The sequence below is a fragment of the Oncorhynchus mykiss genome, chromosome 2 (assembly GCF_013265735.2).
Source record: "Oncorhynchus mykiss isolate Arlee chromosome 2, USDA_OmykA_1.1, whole genome shotgun sequence".
Classification (NCBI taxonomy): Eukaryota; Metazoa; Chordata; class Actinopteri; order Salmoniformes; family Salmonidae; genus Oncorhynchus; species Oncorhynchus mykiss.
Window position 1 is genome coordinate 83,661,174 of NC_048566.1, and position 25,629 is coordinate 83,686,802.

General features: G+C 47.8%; 1 protein-coding gene across 1 annotated transcript; it reads left to right on the forward strand.

The window, feature by feature from the left end:
* The first annotated feature begins 777 nt into the window (after nucleotides 1-777).
* LOC110497928 (teashirt homolog 3) lies at nucleotides 778-21,236 on the forward strand. The gene is made up of 2 exons (XM_021574407.2): nucleotides 778-1,160; nucleotides 16,971-21,236. The coding sequence occupies exons 1-2, from the start codon at nucleotides 1,121-1,123 to the stop codon at nucleotides 20,267-20,269; spliced, it is 3,339 nt and encodes a 1,112-aa protein (XP_021430082.2). The 5' UTR covers nucleotides 778-1,120; the 3' UTR covers nucleotides 20,270-21,236.
* Nucleotides 21,237-25,629: the final 4,393 nt, after the last annotated feature.

Here is a 25,629-nt window from a genome sequence, read left to right on the forward strand (position 1 = left end):
TTAAAGTTAGTGAGGGAGATATAAGTCTCCAGCTTCAGTGATTTTTGCATTTCGTTCCAGTCACTAGCAGCAGAGAACTGGAAGGAAAGACAGCCAAAGGTAGGAATTGGCTTTGGGGATGACCAGTGAAATATACCTGCTGGAGCAAGTGTTACGGGTGGGTCCTGCTATGGTGACCAGTGAGCTGAGATAAGGCAGGGCTTTACCTAGCAAAGACTTATAGATGACCTGGAGCCAGTGGGTCTGGCTATGAATTTAAAGCTAGGGCCAGCCAACGAGAGCATACAGGTCGCTGTGGTGGGTAGTATATGGGGCTTTGGTGACAAAACGGATGGCACTGTGATGAACTACATCCCATTTGCTAGAGTGTTGGAGGCTATTTTGTAAATGACATCCCCGAAGTCAAGGATAGTCAGTTTTACTAGGGTATGTTTGGCAGCATGAGTTAAGGATGCTTTGTTGCGAAATAGGAAGCCGATTCTAGATTTAATTTTGGATTAGAGATGCTTAATGTGGGTCTGGAAGGAGAGTTTACAGTCTAACCAGACACCTAGGTATTTATAGTTGTCCACATATTCTAAATCAGAACCGTCCAGATTAGTGATCATGAAGGTATAGGCCTAATGTAGACTAAACTAAAATTATGTCCCTATCAAAACATAAACTGTTCTAATTACTAGTCGTGTTCCCACTGTCAACATACGTAACGTTAGCCCACACATTATTGACAGTAAAGAGAATAAGACAGACAGGCTGTTATAATGTCCCTCCCCTCTCGAGGTGTAAAGTGGGTTTGCCCAGTCTCATGCTTTGAATGACGCTATCGTCTCGCTTTCGCTGAAGTTTGCCTGTTGCCTCGACAAGAGAGGATCCGAGGTGATCGCGTTTAACGCTGTTGATCATTACCTGTGGTCGCGCATAGGGGGACGAAAGACAGATAATCGCATTTTTTCCCGACTTGCTTCGTTTTTCTGTACTATTTGGAAAAACAATGCTCTTAGCTTTTTTTTTTTTTTTACGGATAACACTCACTGTTTCGTGTATGAAGGCGTAATCGTTGTGTAGTGGAGTAGCTCTGATTCTGTGAGGCCAAAGATAACTCTTCTTTGGGAAACCAAACATGCCGCGGAGGAAGCAAGAAGCGCCCAAGCGCGCTGCAGGTACGTAGGCTACTACGACGGGAATGGTTTTATATGTAGTTATAGCAGCTGAAAGATTTGTTCTCAAACCTCTGGATTTCCGTTTCCAGTCTTTTTTTTTCATAGGATTGCTAGTGCTTTCATTCGATGTATAGGCTAACTTGATTTGTAACACTAATGCGAGCCTACTATCCCAGGAGTAGCACTCTACTGTAACTATCCCTCGAATGTTGCCATTTGTTTCCCCATGTTACAAAGTAGCCATACTATTTTTCTCAGTAGCACTCACATCCGATAGCTACAGTCAACTTTCCTCTTCCCATTGTTCCCATGGATAGCACTTTCCCGGTAAACGTTAATTTACCGTGGTGGTGGAGGAATTAGAATATGGGGAAACGGTGCTCAGTCTGCTATAACGGAATGCCCAAGGCGGTGCCAGAGCCTACTGTCTCTGTAGTAGGGTCTTTGTGAACATTTGAGCCAAGCGGTTAACTTTGGAATTGGGAGGTGGAAGAATGACCTCTCTTTTTTTTGGGATAAAATAAACAATTGGGTACAGACAAAGGGATTATGTGGACTGGAAGAAGCTATAATCGACAGTTGCCATGTCTGATTTGACGGTTGATTGATTGGCTGTCATCCGGCTTTGATCTGTTCCTTCCCGATCTACATCAGGAATTCAATCCACCATGTGATGCAGCCCCTTGACGTCACATTAAAACCACTTTGAAAGCATTGTGTACTTTTTCCTCCCTCTCCTCTGCAATGGTCAAGTGACTCACGAAAAAGCAAAGGGGTAAAGTGGTTTCACAGTCAGACATCACTGGCTCTATAACACACACACACACACACGCATATTGCCTACCACACACACACTGGGGGGGGGGGTTGTAAAAGGAGACGTGTGCTATGTAATGGAAGGGAGGAATGGTTTGCTCTGTCAGACTGGCCGTCAGGACGGCTTTGTTTCATGTTTGATTTAATTCTCTCCTCTGACAGCCCCATTCATCAATGGCTTTAATGGTCAATCAGAGACAGGCTGAGTGAGTGCTCCCATTCTGTTTAGCCATACGCTGGCCCAGGCTTTTATTTCATCAGAATGCCCCTGCCTAATGTACACCCTCAATCTCTCCCAGAGAGAGAGAGGTTGGGGGGAGCACATAAAGAATGACTGAAAGCTTTCTGATTTGAGATCAGTGGAATATCTTGTTTCTCCTCTTTTTCTTTCCTATCTGCTTGTTTTGTTGTCTCTGACGCAGGATCATGGCACGTTGTAATATAGACCCATTCTGTGTTAGTTGTGGAAATGTTAGGAAACTTTATTTTATTTCTTTGTTCATTCATTCATCCATTGATTCTCTTTGTTTTTTTTAACCTCTTAGTCAGTGGGTCCCTTGCAGCTGCAAGTTATAAAGTTGTCAACTGTTCAGTTGCACACAAAGGGTGATGATGAATTGATTGCAGCACAGAAAATGGGGATGGAGAGAGAAAAGGATGACCGATGGTGGGTCTTGATTAGGGACTTCGGGAGAGAGCCGGCCCAAAGCAACCTTGAGACTTCCATGAAAAACCTCTCTCTCTCTCTCTACCCCACTCCTTTCTCGGCCCCACTTTTCTCTCTGCCTTGTTCTTGGCTGGTAGAAAAAGCTAAGTTATTTCGCTAGCTTAATTAGAGTTAACCTAATTAGTTGGAAGGACTGATGGAGTCTTGACGGGCTTAATGATTGGAGATGACAGGCCTTGGTGTGCCCGGCCCCAACCAACTAGGTTTGCCACCACTTTGATGTAATCAAGTTGATATTACACAGTGCCTCGGTTCCCGGCGCAGCACTCACATTTGGTCGTGCTGTAACTCAATTCTCCGCTGCAGGTGACAAATGGTCCAGTGTACCTGCATGGGTCAGGTTGAGTGCTCTGAAGACAGCCTAACAGGAGAAACTCAAACAGCTGGGGAGGAAACTCGGGATGCATTCAAATGGCTTGTGATTGGCTTAGACTATAGGCCCAGGGGCTATGCTTTTTGCTTTTAAAGCATTGTAGTGAGTGTACTCTGTGTAGTGACTGGAACCTAACAGGATGGCCCCTACAGCCTCCTCACAGTTAGTGGCTATATTTGGTGTGTGTGGGTGTTTCTATGGATGTGAGAGTTACTCTGTCCCAGCCAGGTATCGAGTCTCATACTCAGGCCAGCGTAGTGAAATCCAGGCCACTGCTCAAATCCAGCCTGTGCTCCAGTCGTGTGTGAGCAGAGCTAGCGACAGGAGGTGGGGTTTTGGTTTAGACTGGGCTCTATGGCTAGAGGTCTCCTGTTTCTGCAGGGTCAGGCCTATGGCTTCCAGGTCAGCTGTGCCAGTGGCAGCAATCAGTCGTGTGTGCAGTTTGGATGGCAGGGGTAATGAAAGGAATGGCAGCCATAAAGTCTGCAGTGAGGAGGTTCAGTCATAGGTAGAGGTCGACCGATTAATCGGAATGGCCGATTAATTAGGGCCGATTTCAAGTTTTCATAACAATCAGAAATCGGTATTTATATATATATATATATATAAAAAGTATTAACTAGGCAAGTCAGTTAAGAACACATTCTTATTTCCAATGACGGCCTAGGAACGGTGGGTTAACTGCCCTGTTCAGGGGCAGAACGACAGATTTTCACCTTGTCAGCTCGGGGGCTAAATTGATTTTTATTGATGTATTATATTAAGTTAAACCAAGTGTTCATTCAGTATTGTTGTAATTGTCATTATTACAAATAAAATGAATCAGTATTGGCTTTTTTTGGTCCTCCAATAATCGGCATTGGCTTTTTTTGGTCCTCCAATAATCGGTATTGGCTTTTTTTGGTCCTCCAATAATCGGCATTGGCTTTTTTTGGTCCTCCAATAATCGGCATTGGCTTTTTTTGGTCCTCCAATAATCGGTATTGGCTTTTTTTGGTCCTCCAATAATCGGCATTGGCTTTTTTTGGTCCTCCAATAATCGGTAGTGGCTTTTTTTGGTCCTCCAATAATCGGCATTGGCGTTGAAAAATCATAATCGGTCGACCTCTAGTCATAGGCCATCGTTTCTCTGATCCCTTTTCGCCCTTTATCCCTCTTCTCTCGCTCCTCCCCCCCTCATGCCGCCTCCTCACCCCATCGTCATCGTCACTCAACCATTGTCGTCATTGCAGAATCTCTTATACTTAGACAGAAATGGGCTCAGATACTGTAGATTATCATTAGCGCACATTACACAAATAACTAAAATATACATTGAAATTGAAAACTCATGCACTCACTTACAAACTTGCTTAGATACATATGGATTACAGAGACCAACAGCTATTGTAGACAGACACATTTATATAGTGTCTGGATTGGAAATCACACCAAAACAAAACATTGTTTTTCTCTGTGGGTGGCTCGGTGTTGTTTGTATGTGTGTGTTCTGTATATGTCATTACGGGAATGAGGGGGCATATGGGCTCGTAATTGTTCCACTAAACAATAGATAGGGCTAGACGGTGCAGGTCCGAGTCTTGAGGAAGTCTTGTTTTTTACACCACTCAGCCCATTGCTAATGAACGTTACTGTGGTTAGATTCCGGCGAGGTTGAGTCATGTCTGTGATCTATGTGTCTGATAAGTGCATACCTAATGAGTGCTCCACGCCTGTCTGCCAGGCCATGGAGGGGTGGGTGACAGAGTGCTTCCCACTGGTATTGACAGATGCCTTTTTGTTTTTGCCATAGGGCCTGACTCCATAAATCCACCCAGTGTAATGATAACAATGCCACCCTGAACTGCCAGTGAATGAGTGAAAGAGGGAGGAGAGGTGGAACGGGCTCCTCTCCCTTTTAAACCCCACTTGACATATGTCAGACCATAGGGCCGGGCTCCAGAAAAGAAAAGCCAACCTTGTCACAGAAATAAACAAGTTTAGCCATCCTCATCTGTATGTAAGAGACCTCTGTCTGGACTGGAGTAGGCCTACGTAGGTACTTTATAAAAAACTTTAGCCATCCTCATCTGTATGTCAGAGACCTCTGTCTGGACTGGAGTAGGCCTACGTAGGTACTTTATAAAAAACTTTAGCCATCCTCATCTGTATGTCAGAGACCTCTGTCTGGACTGGAGTAGGCCTACGTAGGTACTTTATAAAAAACTTTAGCCATCCTCATCTGTATGTCAGAGACCTCTGTCTGGACTGGAGTAGGCCTACGTAGGTACTTTATAAAAAACTTTAGCCATCCTCATCTGTATGTCAGAGACCTCTGTCTGGACTGGAGTAGGCCTACGTAGGTACTTTATAAAAAACTTTAGCCATCCTCATCTGTATGTCAGAGACCTCTGTCTGGACTGGAGTAGGCCTACGTAGGTACTTTATAAAAAACTTTAGCCATCCTCATCTGTATGTCAGAGACCTCTGTCTGGACTGGAGTAGGCCTACGTAGGTACTTTATAAAAAACTTTAGCCATCCTCATCTGTATGTCAGAGACCTCTGTCTGGACTGGAGTAGGCCTACGTAGGTACTTTATAAAAAACTTTAGCCATCCTCATCTGTATGTCAGAGACCTCTGTCTGGACTGGAGTAGGCCTACGTAGGTACTTTATAAAAAACGTGCCACTGTTTGTTGTTGTTATAGATGCAGCTGTGCTATGGTGACAATTGGAGCAGGTTTGCTCACTCAAACCCCCCCCCCCCCCCCCCCCCCCCCCCCCCGGGGGGTAACGCGTCAGAGCCTAGTGGGATGTGTGCTCCTTTCAGGAAACTGAGCCCGCTCTGGTCTTCAGGGGTCCTGAAACCGAATCCAGGAGGAGAATAGCCCGGCCATGCCAAAAAGCCGATTTTCCTTTTCAACAGAGTCATTTATCACTGGCCCACCCTTCGCTCCTGACAAACTGACGTGTGTCATTTATCATACTGGCTTTAGCAGACACACAGGGAGGGGGTGAGGGAGATAATGAAAGAGGAGAGAAATAGACAGAGAGGACTGAGAGAAACAAAAAGAAAGAAGGAATGGAGAAAGAGGGGAAGGGTGAGTAGTGAGAAAGGGAGGCGCAAGAAGGAAAGAGACAGGAGTGCACTTTTAAAAGTTTTTCACAACAGTGTGGGACTGAACAAAGCACTAGAGGGGATGGGGGAGGAGGACAAGGAGGTGTTTTTTGGATGACAGAGGATTGAGTTACATGAGTTATGTTTTGATGAGTGACAATGTTTTTCCATGACGATCTCTGGATGTTTGTACAAATCTGAACGATATCTGGTTATTGGATATGTGTGTTATCTGTGTGTAATTACACCTTGTGTAATGTGTGCTGTGTGTAATGGGAGTATGTGTGTGTATCTGTGGCTGTGCGTGAGAGAGGGAGATGGTGTATCTGTAGCCTAACTCCCTGATGAGAGGGCTGACGGGTATCACTCATGCTAGGCTGGCCTCAAAATGAACCCAAGCTGCTCTGCTCTCCTGTGGTCCTAACCGGGGATGCTTCGTTAAAAGGCAGATTAATGATGTATCCCAGGCTTATAGTGCCATTTATCATGGAGAATATTATTTAGGCTGGCCGTGTAGGGCTGTAACTGGAGAGCAGGACGAGCAGAGGCAGGGTGGAAAGCCTTAGACAGACACTCACTGTGTGATGGATGACCATGCTCTCTGCCTGAGTGTAACTAGACACCCGTGCCACAGCAGTTGGGCCCAGCTATAGTGGATGATATGATGTTTATCCTTCAACTACACTACCCAGGTTGCTTTGCTTTGCCGGGAGGGTTCTGCCCTTTTGAAAGAGTAGATCCCAGTCTTTTAAACGAACAATGTGCTTGCAAAGAGAACAATGTGCGTGAAATTGGCTTTTTCTTTCTAGACGGAAAAAAAATAGTGATGGTTCGTTTTAATGTATAATCAGTCAGTTGATAGTGTAGCATAGATTAGAAATACAATCCATTAGGTGTCAGACCAAAACCCTTTTTGACTCTTTCCTGAGGAGGTCGTCAGGCGTCTGACCCATCGTGCTCCGTGCAGTTACACCACTATCACCAATAAGAGCTCCGTTAGAGGTCAAGGCAAGGCCAGCACCACTACCGCTTCCATTCTCTTCCACAAAGAGAGAAAAGGTTATTTTGTTTTTGTCCGTCTTTCTTTAGTTTCTCTCTCTTCTCTCCCCCCCCCCCCCCCCACACATACTGGTGTTGTGTGATTTATGGTGGGCATCCATCTTAGGGTCGTCCATCACCACCTCGTTGCTAGGCGATCATCGCAACAGCTGTTTGTTGGGAGCGAAGTTGGCCCTATGTCCTGGCAGAGGCTTAGGTACAGGCTAAGTCGGAGGCAAGTGACCTGTGCTGGAGTCACACCATCAGAACATTAATCTAAAGAGCAGTTAACAAATGACCTATGGAGCTAGCTATAGTGGGGTGGACAAGCGAGATGAGAACAAATACAAGGAAGTAGGTGTTATGTGGGTAGAGCAACTGTAAGACAAGTGTACTGGAGTGGATAATATATCATCCTATCATACATGGTAGATCTTGAAGGATATATGATTGATGTAGAGCTGAGAGGAATAACTGGGTGATATGGGTAGAAAACTCTATAATAATAATATGTGACCCTATGTTATAGTGCTTGGTCTTGGCTGATAGATCTGAGAGCACAGCTTTCCCGTATGGTAGAATTCTTCCACTCTAATGTTTGAACTTGTGAACCCATTGCCACTTGATTCTGAACCTGTGTAAGCTGTTTATGTAGTGTTCATTTGTTTGTTTCCATTTATCCATCAGTTATTGTGACTGGGTCTAGTTCTAAACACTTTGATGGGGCGAGAACAGAACATCTGAAACGGTCTCTCTCTCCCTTCAAATCTTTTTGTGTGTGGAAGATTGTAATGTTTTTGAACTGTACCCGTTTGAAACCAATATAGCTCAGGTCCTAAAGGTCTGTATATACAGCTGCCTGTTGGAGGTACAGTCATAAAACAACAATGCAGCTTTCTGGGAGCACAGTACAGTTTAATATATATATGCCTGCTCAGTCCTCTCTCTCTCTCTCTCTCTCCTCTCTCTGCGCTTTGACATGGTACAGCCCTAAGGCTTGCCTGGAGCGAGAGGGATATCTCTGATTTTTCCCATCTCCCAGAGTACACATCCTGCACTACAATCAGCGGACAATGTGTATTACCTTGTTCATTAGGGGCTAAAAAATAGGAACAGAGATGTACAGTTACAATAGACTGTCGTGAGCATCTCTTTCTGAGCGACCAGGCACATATTAGTAGTGATGGGGGAAAAAATCTATAGTTAGATATCGGCAAATTATTTTGGACGATATTATATAGATACTTTGACTCCCAAGTATCGATTTGTAAAATGACAATAATGATTGCTAGGTAGTGGTAACTAGCGCTAGTCTGCTGTACATGTGCCAAAACTATAGGAGGAAAAACACAGGAGTTTTTTCCCATTCCTACATATTAGTAAATCTTTCTCTTGAGGGTATGACTTATGACACCTGTAGCCTATTTGTTCTGACAGTGAGTGTCATTTCACCTCATCCTGCTTCCTCCTTCCTAGCAACAGAGACCACGAGGGGAGCACCACTGCTAGAGCAAGGAGTGGTTAGCCTAGCATGACAAATGCTAATGGAATAAAGACATTTCAATGAGTATAATACTCTCCTCCTTTACCCACTAATCTCGGGACAGTTTAACAGAACCAAACAAGGCTGTTGTATGAAATTATTCCCCTCTTCTAAAGCCTCTACTCAGTCGACTGCTGGGAAACGAGCTAGTGGAAGTCAGTGGCTTGCGGTTGTGTGATTGAGGCAGAAGTGATTTCCTGCCTGGAGGTTCTAAGTGTTTTAAGGCATCTTCCTGTCAGTAAGCCACCCCCCACCCCCGCCGAGGGGCTGTGTTGCTTTAAGGGCGAGAGGTCCCAGTTAAAGAACACATCAAGAATAAGAAACTACTCCGCTGTGTAGTGAGGCCCCGTTTAACTCTCTGCGCTCTCAGTACCCTCCCTGTGATCATAACTCTACCGTAGAGTGTTGTTCCTTACCACCTCAGGATCCTCAAAAGATTTTTCCTTTTTAAATAATCAATTTTTTCACACCTACCTCTTTTCCCAGTTACCCTGAAAGCAGTATATGGGGCAGAATAGATTAATCTACAGTTTGGATTTGTTTAAATAGCCACTCCTAACTCGAGCTAGCATTAGCCAATTCTAACCGGACAACCCTAGCCTCCTTGCTGTGGAGCTGTTGTTGTTATGTGGTACAGTTGCAGAATGAGAGCGTTTAGTGATGGCATCCCTTTCCTATGAATATTCATGACCCACATTTTGCTGCGATGCTAGATGATGATCTACGTCTGCAGCTCTAGGCTGATATAATATAATACTCCTCTTCTCCCTCCTCTCCCACATTTCAGCTGCTCTCTGCTCAGCTCCTGTAGCTAGCTGTAAGCTGTTACAGTATGTCATGAAGTGGTTGTAGTGCAGACTTGGGTAGTAGTGTCTTGATTACACATCCTGTTTACCCCGGTTTTGTGTGTGTGATTTGGCTCCCAGCTCTACTGTTTCCCCAGCTGTGTAGGATGACTGAGGAGGTTAGTTGTGGAGGGAGCAGGGGACTGAGGGGCAACAGAGATCCTCCAACACCCTTACCATTCTTACAAATTGATAACTTCAGTTTGCATGTTTTGTTTTCTTTAACATCAAAAAAATCTGGTTGTAGACTAAATCGTGTCTTGCTTCCTTCTCTCGACAAGCTTTCCCGTCCAGACTGTGACTATATGATTACTGATGATGAACTAGGGTGTGTGCCTCTTACTTTGAGACATGCTCTGCTTTGATTATACCATCTACCGTCAGAGAGGGCCTGGTTTTGGTTCTTTTACTGTTGTAGTAGCTTTTTACCCCATGTCTCTGCAGCATTTCTATCAAATGATCTATCCTTCCGCGTCTGCGGCCCTAATGTTTATGAAATTGATACTCCACAGGAATGCCGTGAGCACGCCAAAGATGTCACTGTCTTTTCTCATCGCCTGTATGTGTGTGTGTTGCAACCGACCACAGACTATATTTGTAGGGTTGAGTTTGTGTTCGTGCAGGATGTGTTTCTCTACATGTGAAAGATTTGTGTGTGTGTGTGTGTCTTCTGGTCTTGCTATTTCTGTGTTCTGGTCTTGCTATTTCTGTGTGAAGCGTGACTGAGATGTGAAACTCTCTCCCACACTAAGTCTGAAGTGCAGCGTTTGGCAGATTTAATCATGATGAAGCCCACACAACCACTATTAGCAAATACACCACCCAGATACTTTACACTCTTAGAAAAAACAGGTGTTAAAGGGTTCCTCAGATGACAAAGCTTCCATGTAGAACCCTACCCCACCACAAATAACCTTTTTAAGAACCCATGAGAGTGTAGCTATCTTAATTATCCATCCAGGTGTATTCTTATTTCTTAATAATCCATTCTGTTTCTCAGAATGAACCCACAAAACCCATCATATTTTATTAGTGTGATAAATCACCTCTGTTGTCAGTCAAGCCAGGGAGAATAATTGGATGGTGGTTGTCACCCACAGTGATGGATGATCAGTCATTGGGGATCAAATTAACAGATAGTGCTCAGATGTAATGGCTGTTTGGCATTTTAAATTGCCTGGGACCGTTGACTGCTGGTCGGCCATTTTTGTTTTGTTTTTGCGAGGCCCTTTGGGCCACTTTTTTAGTCTTGCTTTCTTTGGCTGTCTAGACTTCCCACTTATTAACAGTAACCTACAGTAGGTTGTATGTGTCTGTATTTAAAAAAACATTTGTAAAAAAAATTAAGGACCTTGAAATTGGGATATTTTTATTTTATTTTTATGCAACAGTAAGAAAGAATGGCTAGATGACTGGTTCACTTTCACCAAAAGTGGTCATATAAAGATAGAACAGAGATTTGAAGAAATCCGTGAGACATGTTCATGATAGGTCAAGACTATAAGAGCGACTTAAGGACTCGTTCAACCTGCCTGCTAATGCCAGAGTCATAACCTCAGTGATTAAACCTGACATCTGTGACCAGATGCTCTGTATACATTAACATAGCTACCTCATCCTGACTGTATTTCCTCCTTCAAATGAGACACTGGCACAAACACCATCCGGAAGAGGAGAGGGAAAAAAACGACCGAGATATCTTCCCTGCCGGTTTGCCTGCCGAGCGGTGAGCGATTTACCTCCTCCTTTCACATTATCATAATTGTGTCCAGGACATGGGAGGCCAGGGAAGTGATCATGTCATCTTATTTACAGCCTGTTTGGCTCTCTTTACGAGCGCTGTGCCAGGCCCTGCCAGGCGCACAGCGCCAGGTGACATCTTTTGATCAGAGCTGTCGCAGGCGATCAGCAGAGACTGGCAGTTAATGGATACCCAGTGACAAACCAAATCTACGGGCAGGATGGGAGACTAGGCCACACCTGTCAGGTCCCCATTAGACTGGCCCTCTGTGGGGCTGCCTGCCTGCTGACACTCACCACCCCCAGGGCCCACATCAGACCAGCACCACCCGCTTCCTGCCCTGAGATTGGCTGTTAGCACTGGAAATGGGAGTTATTCCAGCAATTACTTTTTTTGTTTAGACTGGATGTTTTTGTGTGTAGGGGATGTGGGATTTGAAGTGGATAGTATGGGTGGGCTGGTGGTTGGTTGGTTGGATGGGTGGGCTGGATAGTATGGGTGGGCTGGTGGTTGGTTGGTTGGATGGATGGGTGGGCTGGTGGTTGGATGGGTGGGCTGGTGGTTGGATGGGTGGGCTGGTGGTTGGTTGGATGGATGGTTTCGCTGGTGGTTGGTAGGATGGATGGGTGGGCTGGTGGTTGGATGGGTGGGCTGGTGGTTGGTTGGATGGATGGTTTCGCTGGTGGTTGGTAGGATGGATGGGTGGGCTGGTGGTTGGTAGGATGGATGGGTGGGCTGGTGGTTGGTAGGATGGATGGGTGGGCTGGTGGTTGGTAGGATGGATGGGTGGGCTGGTGGTTGGTAGGATGGATGGGTGGGCTGGTGGTTGGATGGGTGGGCTGGTGGTTGGTTGGATGGGTGGGCTGGTGGTTGGTTGGATGGGTGGGCTGGTGGTTGGTTGGATGGGTGGGCTGGTGGATGGGTTGGATGGATGGTCTGGTGGTTGATGGGCTGGTGGTTGGTTGGTTGGATGGGTGGGCTGGTGGATGGATGGATTGGTTGGATGGGTGGGCTGATGGTTGGTTGGATGGATGGGTGGGTGGCTGGGTGGGTGGGTCGGTGGTTGGTTGGGCGGGTCGGTGGTTGGTTGGGCGGGTCGGTGGTTGGTTGGGCTGGTGGTTGGACGGGTGGGCTGGTGGTTGGATGGGTGGGCTGGGGTTGGATGGATGGATGGATGGATGGGTGGGCTGGTGGTTGGTTGGATGGGTGGGCTGTTGGTTGGTTGGATGGATGGGCTGGTGGATGGGTGGGTTGGATTGGTGGTTGGTTGGCTGGACTGGTGGTTGGTTGGTTGGATGGGTGGGCTGGTGGATGGATGGATTGGTTGGATGGGTGGGCTGGTGGTTGGATGGATTGGTTGGATGGGTGGGCTGGTGGTTGGTTGGATGGCTGGGTGGGTGGGTCGGTGGTTGGTTGGGCTGGTGGTTGGACGGGTGGGCTGGTGGTTGGATGGGTGGGCTGGGGTTGGATGGATGGATGGATGGATGGGTGGGCTGGTGGTTGGTTGGATGGGTGGGCTGTTGGTTGGATGGATGGATGGATGGATGGGCTGGTGGATGGGTGGGTTGGATTGGCGGTTGGTTGGCTGGACTGGTGTGTGGCTGGATGGATGGATGGATGGGTGGGTTGGATTGGCTGTTGGTTGGTTGGCTGGGCTGTTGTCTGGGCTGTTGTGTGGGTGGGTGGGTTGGTTGGTGGATGGACTGGATTGGATTGGATGGGCTGGTTGGTTGGATGGGTGGGTTGGATGGGCTGTTGTGTGGGTGGGCTGGTGGTTGGATGGATAGATGGGCTGGTGGTTGGTTGGATGGATAGATGGGCTGGTAGTTGGTTGGATGGATGGATGAGGACTGAGGGAGGGGTCGGTGTCTGTGTCCCCTGTGATTTGTCAGGGCCAGGCACCCATCTCTCTCACACACACACACACACACACACACACTAACAAGTCACCTGTCTAAGGTGAGCTGAAGGCACACACATGCAAAGTGACAGGTCGCTTATGTGTTGCCGCTGTCTCCTCCTCAACCTCACACTCTTCTTCCCTCCATCTTTCTCCCTCCCGCTCTTTCTCTCTGAGGAAATGTCTCTGATGTCCTGATACTGTGTTTGCCTAACACCAGCACCTGTTAGGGACATACAGGGAGACTGCTACAAAAACCATTCCTGCCCTGTCTGCAATATGGATGGGCTGTTGGTTGGATGGATGGGCTGTTGGATTGTTGGGCTGTTGGATGGATGGGCTGTTGGATGGATGGGCTGTTGGTTGGTTGGTTGGATGGGCGGTTGGTTGGATGGATGGATGGATGGGCGGTTGGTTGGATGGATGGATGGGCGGGCGGTTGGTTGGATGGATGGATGGGCGGGCGGTTGGTTGGATGGATGGATGGGCGGTTGGATGGATGGGCTGTTGGATGGATGGATGGGCTGTTGGATGGATGGATGGATGGGCAGTTGGATGGATGGATGGATGGGCGGTTGGTTGGATGGATGGAGGGCGGTTGGATGGATGGGCGGTTGGTTGGATGGATGGATGGGCGGTTGGTTGGATGGGTGGGCTGGTGGATGGCTGGTGTGTGGTTGGGCTGGTGGTTGGCTGGTGGGTGGGTGGTGGGCTGGTGGTTGGCTGGTGGGTGGTTGGTTGGTTGGATGGATGAGCGGTTGGATGGATGGATGGGCGGTTGGTTGGATGGATCCGCTGTTGGTTGGATGGATCCGCTGTTGGTTGGTTGGATGGATGGGCTGTTGGTTGGATGGATGGATGGATGGATGGATGGGCGGTTGGTTGGATGGGCGGGCGGTTGGTTGGTTGGTTGGATGGATGGATGGGCGGTTGGTTGGTTGGATGGATGGATGGGCGGGCGGTTGGTTGGATGGGCGGGCGGTTGGTTGGTTGGATGGATGGGCTGTTGGATGGGCGGTTGGTTGGATGGATGGTTGGATGGGCGGTTGGTTGGTTGGATGGGCGGTTGGTTGGATGGATGGATGGATGGGCGGTTGGTTGGATGGATGGGCGGTTGGTTGGATGGATGGATGGATGGATGGATGGGCGGTTGGTTGGATGGATGGATGGATGGGCGGTTGGTTGGATGGATGGGCGGTTGGTTGGATGGATGGCTGGATGGGCGGTTGGTTGGATGGATGGATGGGCGGTTGGTTGGATGGATGGATGGGCGGTTGGTTGGATGGATGGGTGGGCGGTTGGTTGGTTGGATGGGTGGGCGGTTGGTTGGATGGGCGGTTGGTTGGTTGGTTGGTTGGTTGGTTGGATGGGCGGGCGGTTGGTTGGATGGATGGGCTGTTGGATGGGTGGGCGGTTGGATGGGTGGGTGTGCGGTTGGTTGGATGGATCCGCTGTTGGTTGGTTGGATGGATCCGCTGTTGGATGGATGGATGGGTGGGTGGGTGGGTGGGTGGGCGGTTGGTTGGTTGGTTGGATGGGTGGGCGGTTGGATGGATGGATCCGCTGTTGGTTGGTTGGATGGATCCGCTGATGGATGGGTGGTTGGTTGGTTGGATGGGTGGGCGGTTGGATGGATGGATCCGCTGTTGGTTGGTTGGATGGATCCGCTGATGGATGGGTGGTTGGATGGATGCATGGGCGGTTGGATGGGTGGGCTGGTGGTTGGGCTGGTGGTTGGTTGGGCTCGTGGTTGGTTGGGCTGGTGGATGGTTGGTGGGTGGTTGGTTGGATGGGTGGGTGTTTGGTTGGATGGATGGGCGGTTGGATGGATGGATGGGCGGTTGGATGGATCCGCAGTTGGTTGGATGGATGGGCTGTTGGATGGATGGATGGATGGTTGAATGGGCGGTTGGATGGATGGATGGGTTGGGCGGTTGGTTGGATGGGTGGGCTGTTGGATGGGTGGGCTGGTGGTTGGTTGGGCTGGTGGTTGGTTGGGCTGGTGGATGGCTGGTGGGTGGTTGGTTGGATGGGTGGGTGTGCTGGTGGTTGGTTGGGCTGGTGGTTGGTTGGGCTGGTGGATGGCTGGTGGGTGGGTGGTTGGGATGGTGGATCAGTGTGTGCCGAGTCAGTATGCTCATCTGCATCTATATCTGTCATAAGTATACAAGATGTTCCAAGTATCTTTGCTCATTGTTTTGGAGATGTAGTTTTTTTGGGTGGGGGAGTTGAGTCCAGAATGAAGTGGACAGAAAGGGAAGGGGCACAGGGAGGAGGCTGGTGACGTGGCCTTCACTGAGACATTTGTGCCACTTAGCTGTGTCAGAGTGATGGTGTGTGGGGGACAGTCTGTCACTACAGGGGACTGTCTATCTCTGAAGACGGGAGGGGGGCACTGCGGGAGGGGTCTGTGTCAGGCACCCATCACACACACTAACAAGTCACCTGTCTAAGGTGAGCTGAAGGCACACACATGCAAAGTGACCTGTCCCTTATGTGTTGCCGCTGTCTCCTCCTCAACCTTACACTCTGCTTCCCTTCGTCTTTCTCCCTCCCTCTCTTTCTCTCTGAGGAAATGTCTCTGATGTCCTGATACTGTGTTTGCCTAACACCAGCACCTGTTGGGGACATACAGGGAGACTGCTACAAAAACCATTCCTGCCCTGTCTGCAATACTCATAATCCACTTCACTCTTGATAATCTGTTGTGACTGGCTTCAATCTGTATGACATTGAAAAATGTCACTCTAACATTTACCTAGTCAGTAACACTTTATTTTAACGGTCCATAATAAAACATTTATAAGATATTTACAAACCGTGTACACACCATTTAGTAATCATTACTCCCACATTTGTAAATGTTAGTAAGATATTTGTGTGTGTGTGTGTGTGTGTATATATATGTGTATATATATATGTATGTATATTTCCTTAAACATCCTGTGTTGACAGGAATGTCTACCAATGGCATGCCCATTTTTTTGTGAGAAATTAGTGGCCATTCAAAACATTTATAAACCATAAATGGCACTCACTTTAGGGACTGCAAAAAATGCTTTACTAATGACTAGGAAATAGTTTCTTAATGTGGGAGTAATTGTGAACACAGAATTCATAAATGCTTTTTAAATGGTTTATTGCGGACCCATATAGTCTTATCGTCATAAATCCGGCTTCCCTTTTTTAGTAATGAGTGAAACTTTCTTGTTAATGTGGATGGCATGTGCATGTAAGGAGACAGAGGCAGATGAAGAGGCGTCACACATATTAACTGACAGATGGAGGTTGATCCAACTCATTTATTACCCCAGAGGAGAATGCCACGGCGCGATTGGGCTTCATTAATTTCAGATTCAGCATTCATTTCAAGCTGTTGTGCCCTGAGATAAATAAAATGGCACATTATGTTTTTGCCAAGATTACTTTTTTCCCCGCCATAAACAAAGTAAAGGTGAAAGGAGCATCAGTAAGTTATACATGTGGCTAGGGTAGTATATAAACACTGGCTTGCCTTTGGAGGAAAATAACACCTTAACGGTTGATGAGGTGAAATGGGATGACTGTCATTTCTCAACTTGGCTTTAACTCGGATCCCTCACAGATGGCTAATTTTATTCCTGCGAGACCTCAGGCACCTGTAGAAGATAAACTTTCTCTACAGTAGTTCTACTAACACTGTGTTCACTGGCCTTAATATAACTCGCTCTCTTTTCTGTTTTCCCTCCAGCCTACTCTCCAGAGGAGATGAAGGAGGAGGTGGAAGAAGAGGATGTGGACTTTCCAGAGGAGGTAGAGAGCTCAGAAAATGACCTTCTCACCAAAGAGCCACTGGGTGACCAGGACTCCATTGCTGGGGCTGAGCTCTCTGCTCAGGAGATGGACAGTGAATCACACGTGAGCGAGGCCAGCGACCCCCTGTCAGACTTTGAAACCGCCTCAGTCAAATCTGAGGGGCCTGCCAAAGAGCCTCTGAACGGCGCAGGGGTGAGGGTAGGGACCCCCTCGGGCCTGGACACTCCCTTGGCGCAGGACACCCTGGAACAGATGAAGGCAATCTACTCCAGCTTCCTGACAAACTCCTATTGGTCACCCCTGAACTTTAACTCAACCCTGACACAGACACCGACACCCGTGGAGAAGCCACCGCGGACTAGCAGCACTAGCAGTAGCTGCAGCAGCAGTAGTTATGACTGGCACCAGTCCGCAGTGGCTAAATCCCTGCAGCAGCAGGCCTCTCAGAGCCTCCACAACCCTCCTCCCTCAGAGCCCAGTATCTTCAGCACAGTGCAGCTCCACAGGCAGAACCCCAGACTGTACGGCAACATCTTCACCGGGGCCAGCAAATTTCGCTGCAAGGGTTGCAGCGCTGCTTACGACACCCTGGTGGACCTCACTGTGCACATGAATGATACGGGTCACTACCGCGATGACAACCACGATAGGGGAGCCAATGGGGCCAGGGGGCGCTGGTCCAAGCCTCGCAAGCGCTCCCTGCTGGAGATGGAGGGCAAGGAGGATGCCGCGAAGGTGCTGAAGTGCATGTACTGTGGCCACTCCTTCGAGTCCCTGCAGGACCTGAGCGTTCACATGATCAAGACCAAACACTACCAGAAAGTGCCTCTGAAGGAACCCTTGGCCCCTGTGGCAGCCAAAATGATCTCAAGAAAGAGAGGCCCACTCTCTGGGAGCCTGGACCTCCCTGGCTCCCCACGCTCAAGAGAGGCGACCCCCAAAGCCTTTGTAGGTAGTGACCACAACATCCCATCCAACAAGGCTTCCAACCCCTACATCACCCCCAACAACCGCTTTGGCCACCAGAACGGCGCCAGCTATGCATGGCAGTTTGAATCTCGCAAGTCCCAGATCCTCAAGTGCATGGAGTGCGGGAGTTCCCACAATACACTGCAGGAGCTGACCGCCCACATGATGGTGACAGGTCACTTCCTCAGGGTCACCAACGGCAACCCCCCTAGTAAGAGAGGTAGGCCAGTCCCAGAGGCCACGTCCCCCAGCCCTGTACAGGCCACGCCCACCAATGAGGAGCAGGTTCAATCTATCCCATTAGCTCCTTCTACATTCTCCCCTCCTCCACCCTCTGCCGTATCACCCCCGGCTATCTCCCCTCCTCTCAAAGACATTAAGAAAGAGGAGATGGAGGAAGAGTTTACCCAGGACATGGTTAGCCATGACAAGCAGGTGTTGAACGGGGACGATGATGATGAGTTGGAGGAGAAGTTTGACATCTCCACCAAGTATAACTATCTGACTGAGGAGGACCTGAAAGAGAGCCCCAAAGGCGGCTTCGACATCCTCAAGTCCCTGGAGAACACCGTGACATCAGCAATCAACAAAGCCCAGAGTGGTAACCCCAGCTGGGGGGGATACCCCAGTATCCACGCTGCCTATCAGTTCCCCAACTCTCTGAATATGCCCCAGGGTAGCCCTGAGAAGAGCTCCCCTGTCAAGTACCTGTTCAATGGAGGGGAGGGGGGGCTTTCCTCCCTCAGCATGTCCCAGTCTCCGATCTTCCCACCCGATAGTCAGAGCTCTGCCCTCCCCCACCTCAATAACTTCCAGGCCATGGAGGAGCTGGTGAAGAAGGTGACAGAGAAAGTGGCCAAAGTGGAGAGGAGGGTAAAGAGCGAGGTGTCCCCCAAGAAAGAGGTGAACCTCTCACCCTGTAGCAGTGAGGGGTGGGAATCCACTGGAGCAGACTCACCCCGAGAGTGGAGGTCAGTGACCCTGGCTAGCAGCAACAGAGGTAGCCATAGCGACAGGGTCTCACCGTTCGAGAGAGAGTGCATGAGAGAAATGGTCCAATCGCCTGCCTCCGCTTTGAGCTGCAGCACAGCCTTCATAACAGGCCACAACCCTCTGGAGCAGCCCTTTGTTAACCCTTTAAGTGCCCTTCAGTCTGTGATGAATATCCACCTGGGGAAAGCAGCCAAGCCCACCCTGCCCAGCCAGGACCCTCTCAGTCTGATGTCCAGGCTGAGCCAGAGTATGGCCGAGAGGGCCGCCGTGGCCGCTGCCCCCACGCACAGCAAAAAACACCCAGTGCCCATGGCTCGTAGTAGTGTCTGTCAGTCCAGTGATGACCAGCCCATGGACCTGACCAAAGGGAAGAGTGATCGAGGTGGCTCTATTGGCTCTGCTCCTCTGACTCCCTCCTCAACAGCCTCCTCCATCTCCCCTTCCTCAATGGTGATCCCTGCTAAAATGACCGTGGTCTCTCCCTTCACATCCAGCAGCCCTCACCATGAAAACGCCCTGTCGGACATCTCCGACATGTTGAGGAACCTGACACAATCAGCACACCACATCTCCATGCCTCCCTCACGGACCAGGATCACGGAGCGGGTCACAGACATGGTGGGCTCCACCACCGCAGAGGATGCTGAGGGGTCCATGGCCAATAAGAGGAAGGGGCGTCAGTCCAACTGGAACCCCCAGCACCTGATCCTCCTGCAGGCCCAGTTCTCCTCCAGCCTCAGACAGACGTCCGAGGGGAAGTACATCATGTCTGACCTGAGCCCCCAGGAGAGGATGCACGTGTCCCGTTTCACTGGCCTTTCCATGACTACCATCAGCCACTGGCTGGCCAATGTCAAGTACCAGCTGAGGAGGACTGGCCGGACCAAGTTCCTCAAGAACCTGGACTCGGGCCACCCAGTGTTCTTCTGCAGCGAGTGTGCTTCACAGATCCGGACCCCCACTGCCTACATTTGCCACCTGGAGGCCCACCTGGGCTTCAGACTGAAGGACCTGGCCAAGCTCTCCCCCAAACAGACCCTGAGGGACTCCCCGAAGGGTGGGTCTGATAAACTTCCCCAACCGGACCCCTTCCTCCTCTCCTCTCCACCCTCCTCCCAGTCACTGGAGGAGGCCAGTGGGACTGTGTACCGGTGCCAGCTGTGTATCCGTAAGTTTGCCAGTAAGCATGCCATCAAGCTCCACCTCAGCAAGAGCCACGGGATGTCCCCGGAGGACCACCTGCTGTATGTCTCTGAGATAGAGAAACACTAGAAGTAGAATTGTTATTACATTATAGAAACACTTGAGTGCTGCCAGCATTGGACATACTGGAATATACGCTGTAAAAAAAGAGAATTTACAAAGGAAAAAAGAAAACAAATGAAGTGTGTGACAAAAATGCACAATGATGCCATTAACTACTGTTAAGTGTCAGCACATGGTATTTACTTCCATGGCCTTTGCTTCTCTGTATTTTTCTCTTTCAAAAGACATTCATTTCATATGTTGAAGATATAGGTCATGAATATTCAGCTTTCAAAGGGATAGTTTGCTCAAATTGCAAAGTTCCATGTTTCCTTACCTTTTACCGTAAGTTGTCTATTGACCAGGAAGGACCACGATACACACTTAAGATTTGTTTTCTTCGCTGAAGGTTAGGAAACATTTAAGTCATTTTGTGTTTTGGGTAAACTCTCCCTTTGGAAAGTATATCAGTTTTATGACAAGGTATTTATTTGGTGAAGTTTCTATACATTTGTTGAACTGCATGTATGCATTGACAAGTTAACAGTTCAAAACAAACAGTTTTTAGTTGGTCCATTTTTACTGTAAGATATCTGGCAAGTATGTGGGAGTGCTCTTTCTGAGAATTTGCCAAATGAATTGACAACATAGTAAGTAGTCTTACATCACATTTTATATGATTTTTATACACAGTTTGTGTTGCAGATCTGTCAAATCTGCCACATTGCTTATCATCAAGTCAGGGGACCTCAAAATCCAGGTCTATATAGAAATGTATATACAGTATATAGGCTTACCACTTGTTGTTATGCATACTTGTTATATTTCCTCATTTAAGAGGACTATGACTATCCACTGGTGCAGAGCCTTTGAAGAAGACTAACATGAATATGTTTTGCACAATAGTTTTCTAAATGTTATTTGATAAAACAAAGTCTATAAAATGGAACGTTGTTCATGCCCTGTTGCTTCTATTAAATTGGCTTAAATTGCATCACGCAACTGTTGTTTCTTCAAATATCACAAATGCTTTTAACACCTTAATTTATTCTCTTACCCAGTCCCAAAACGCACTACAGAAACTAGAGTCTGCATCCACAACAACACTGTTAGTTACTGCAGGCAGAGCCTTCAGATCTGTGTAGTAGACTGTATTGTCTGCGCAGGCCAACCAAGCTGCATGTGCGAGCTAAGAGCAGGGTGTGTTGCACTGAGGAGTCTGCCAGGTGCTGTGTGCTGCATGTCAACCACCAGATGTTCCTGAAACAAGCCACTGGAGGAGAGCGCAACAGCAGGCTGAGTGGGCTGATTACCACCAGGCGTCAATGTCATTACCATGAGGCAGCTAGGGGCACAGGAGCTGGGACATCACTGGTTAATGGTCATGGCAGACATACAGATGATCCTCACAGCCAGACTTACACTTAGCAGTTGCATCCCTAAACAGCTAGGACATGAAACAGACTCCTATTCTGTCTCATGAGGTACTGTAATTTACAACAGACTAACTGCTAGGTCACACTGCATCCTTGAGGCCATGAATAAAGTGAATATGCACACACTGTTACCAAATGAATGCAGAGTTCGTTATTATGGTATCAAAACAATGTCACACGTGCAGAATACAACCGGTAGACCTTACCGTGAACCGCTTACTTACAAAAATATCAAAAAGTAACAAGAAAATGACATAACGAGGCAATATACAGGGGGTACCGGAACACAAGTCAATGTGCGGGGGTACAGGTTAGTTGAGGTAATTTGTCAAGTGACTATGCATAGATAATAAACCGCAAGTAGCAGCAGTGTAAAAACAAAGGCGTCAATGTCAATAGTCCGGGCGGCATTTGATAAATTGTTCAGCAGTGTTATGGCCTGGGGGTAGAAGCTGTTAAGGAGCCTTTTGGTCTTAGACTTGGTGCTCTGGTACTGCTTGCCATGCGGTAGCAGAGAGAACAGTCTATGACTTGGGTGACTGGAGTGTTTGACAATTTTTGGGGCCTTCCTCAAATGCCTTTTGTATTATTTTTTAAAATACATTTTTTAATTCCGATACAATGCTACATTGACAAGCCACAACATATTTCTTTATTGGTCTAAACTGAGTGATCTGGCTTTGAGTTGGCTTGGTTACTATGGTGAGTGATGCAGTTGCCCAGACTAACCCCCTGTTCTCTCTCCTCACTCACAGAGGACAGTCTGCTCAAGCAACACACCATTTACTCTTTTAAATCTCCTCTCGCTTCAGTTCCTCTCATCCGGTAACACATTAATTAACACACACTGTCCTGAACCTGTCTTCTCACACAAACTCATTACCGCCTCAGACTTTTGGAATATGTTGTGATAACGTTGCATGGGGACCTTGTGAGCAGTCACTTCAGACTAGCTGAGTAAAGCCTCTAGCTAATAAAGACTGACCATTGAAAGATGGGGCGTAACACATCATTGATTATAGTATAGTTCAGCTGACAACACTGTTGTGCAGAACATACAACTGAGGACATGAACATGTATACAGTATTCTGTGACTTAAAGGTATAGCCCTGAATCTAAGTGTTTGTTGCTAACGCCTTAGGAATTGATGGGTGAGTGAATCGTATTGACTTCTTGGGGAACACGGCTAAGATTTTTAGGGCGAAGATAAGATAGTTGACACTATGGGGTTAATGAGGGGCTTGAGGAGAAAGTCCTAAATTATTGGACTTCTGTTTGAATGAGCATTAATACAGACCGTTAGGTAGGCTAAGCAACTGCCTTAGCCCTTGAAAAGCGACATTTCAGGAGATTGAGGAGAATGCTTCTAGATGGTTTTATATTGTAGAAAGTAATTCAGATGAGATGAGATGTCTCTTCTTTGTCTCGAGGATACCCGAGCCGAGGAAAGGGACAGCCGATGCCACGCCTCACTGATCCCAAAACAAAGTCACTCAGCGTTGTGCAGGCGGGTGGAGAGATAGAGAGGGAGAAATGAGTCCCCTCTCTTCCTCCAGAGAGGCCCATCAGCTCTTGTCATCTCTCTAATGAATATCAGTTAAATTGCTCTGTGTGTATCTGACGAGTTAGGATGTCAATGTGATTTGTGTTAGTGTGGCGGACGGACAGGCCCAGACTAATGAAAGAAGAGCATCAGAGCCATCACACCAATCTGAACAGAGAGGCTGACTGACAGGGCAGACAGCTCAGTGTTTTAGGAAAACAAAATGGCTGCCGTTGTTTCAGGGGGTTGATTTGGATCGAGCCATGCATACACTGCACCGGTGTCAAAATGCTAGTGATAGTGTAAAATACTTGGTCTATTTTTCTGTATATATGCATGTCTAAATCCATAGAGATAAAACTATGTCTAAATCATTCTTGAAACCAATTACATTGTGGGCCATTGATTCAATGAATGTGTTGTTATTATCTGGGCCAAGTAACACTAAAATATTTATATCAGTCCCTTCAGGATTTTGCAGGGATCTTTTGTGAGATTTGCAAGCAAAAATGCTTGATGTTACTGGGCAATTCTGACATTTTGCATGGCAATATGCAACGATTTTGTCAAATTCATCGCGAAAAGGCGCTGACTTTAATGTGAGGTGGTTGGTTGAAATTGCAAGCCCTCTGTTTGTATTGCGGAGATGGGTCCGTTTTATGTAATAACATTGCGATGATGTTACTGTATTATGCGGAAATAGTGCAGTGATTGGTCAAATTTGCACATAATATATTCACATAATATAGAGTGGACTGTTGGTAGTCCTGGAGGGACTGACATAAATCAAATCAAATCAAACTTTATTTGTCACATGTGCAGTGAAATGCTTACTACAAGCCCTTAACCAACAGAGCAGTTCAAGAAGAGTTAAGAAGATATTTACCAAGTAGGCTGAAATAAAAAGTAATAATTAAAAGTAACACAATAAGAATAACAATAACGAGGCTATATACAGGGGGCACCGGTACCGAGTCAGTGGGCTAGTTGAGGAAATCTGTACATGTAGATGAGGGCAAAGTGACTATGCATAGGTAACAAACAAACAGCGAGTAGCAGCAGTGTACAAAAGTGGGAGGTCAATGTTAATTGTCCGGTGGCTATTTTATGAGTTGCTCAGCAGTCTTATGGCTTGGGGGTAGAAGCTGTTAAAGGAGCCTTTTGGTCCTAGACTTGGCGTTCCGGTACCACTTGCCGTGCGGTAGCAGAGAGAACAGTCTATAACTTGGGTGACTGGAGTCTCTGACAATTTTATGAGCTTTCCTCTGACACCGCTTATTATATAGGTACTGGATGGCAGGAAGCTTGGCCCTAGTGATGTACTGGACCATTCACACTTCCCTCTGTAGTGCCTTACGGTCAGATGCCGAACAGTTGCCATACCAGGCGGTGATGCAACCGTTTGAGGATCTGGGGACCCATGCCAAATCTTTTCAGTCTCCTGAGGAGGAAAAGGTTTTGTCATGCCCTCTTCACGACTGTCTTGGTATGTTTGGACCATGATAGTTCGTTGGTGATGTGGACACCAAGGTACTTAAATCTCTTCGACCCACTCCACTACAGCCCCGTCAATGTTAATGGGGGCCTGTTCGGCCCGCTTTTTCCTGTAGTCCACGACCAGCTCCTTTGTCTTGCTCACATTGAGGGAGAGGTTGTTGTCCTGGCACCACACTGCCAGTTCTCTGACCTCCTCCGTATAGGCTGTCGCATCGTTGTCGGTGATCAGGCCTACCACTCTTGTGTCGTCAGCAAACTGAATGATGGTGTTGGAGTCGTGTTTGGCCACGCAGTCGTGGGTGAACAGGGAATACAGGAGAGGACTAAGTACACACCCCTGAGACGCCCCAGTGTTAAGGATCAGCGTGGCAGACATGATGTTGGCCCCTTGGGGGCGGCCCACTTGGGGCTGGCCCGTCAGGAAGTTCAGGATCCATTTGCAGAGGGAGGTGTTTAGTCCCAGGGTCCTTAGCTTAGTAATGAGCTATAGTGGGCACTATGGTGTTGAACGCTCAGCTGTAGTCAATGAACAGCATTCTCACATAGGTGTTCCTTTTGTCCAGGTGAGAAAGGGCAGTGTGGAGTGCGATTGAGATTGCGTCATCTGTGGATCTGTTGGGGCGGTATGCGAATTGGAGTGGGTCTATGGTGTCCGGGGTGATGCTGTTGATGTGAGCCATGACCAGCCTAGCACTTCATGGCTACCGACGTGAGTGCCACGGGGCGATAATCATTTAGGCTGGTTACCTTCGCTTCCTTGGGCACAGGGACTATGGTGGTCTGCTTGAAACATGTAGGTATTACAGACTTGGTCAGGGAGAGGTTGAAAATGTCAGATAAGACACCTGCCAGTTGGTCCGTGCATGCTTTGAGTACATGTCCTGGTAATCCGTCTGGCCAAGCGGCTTTG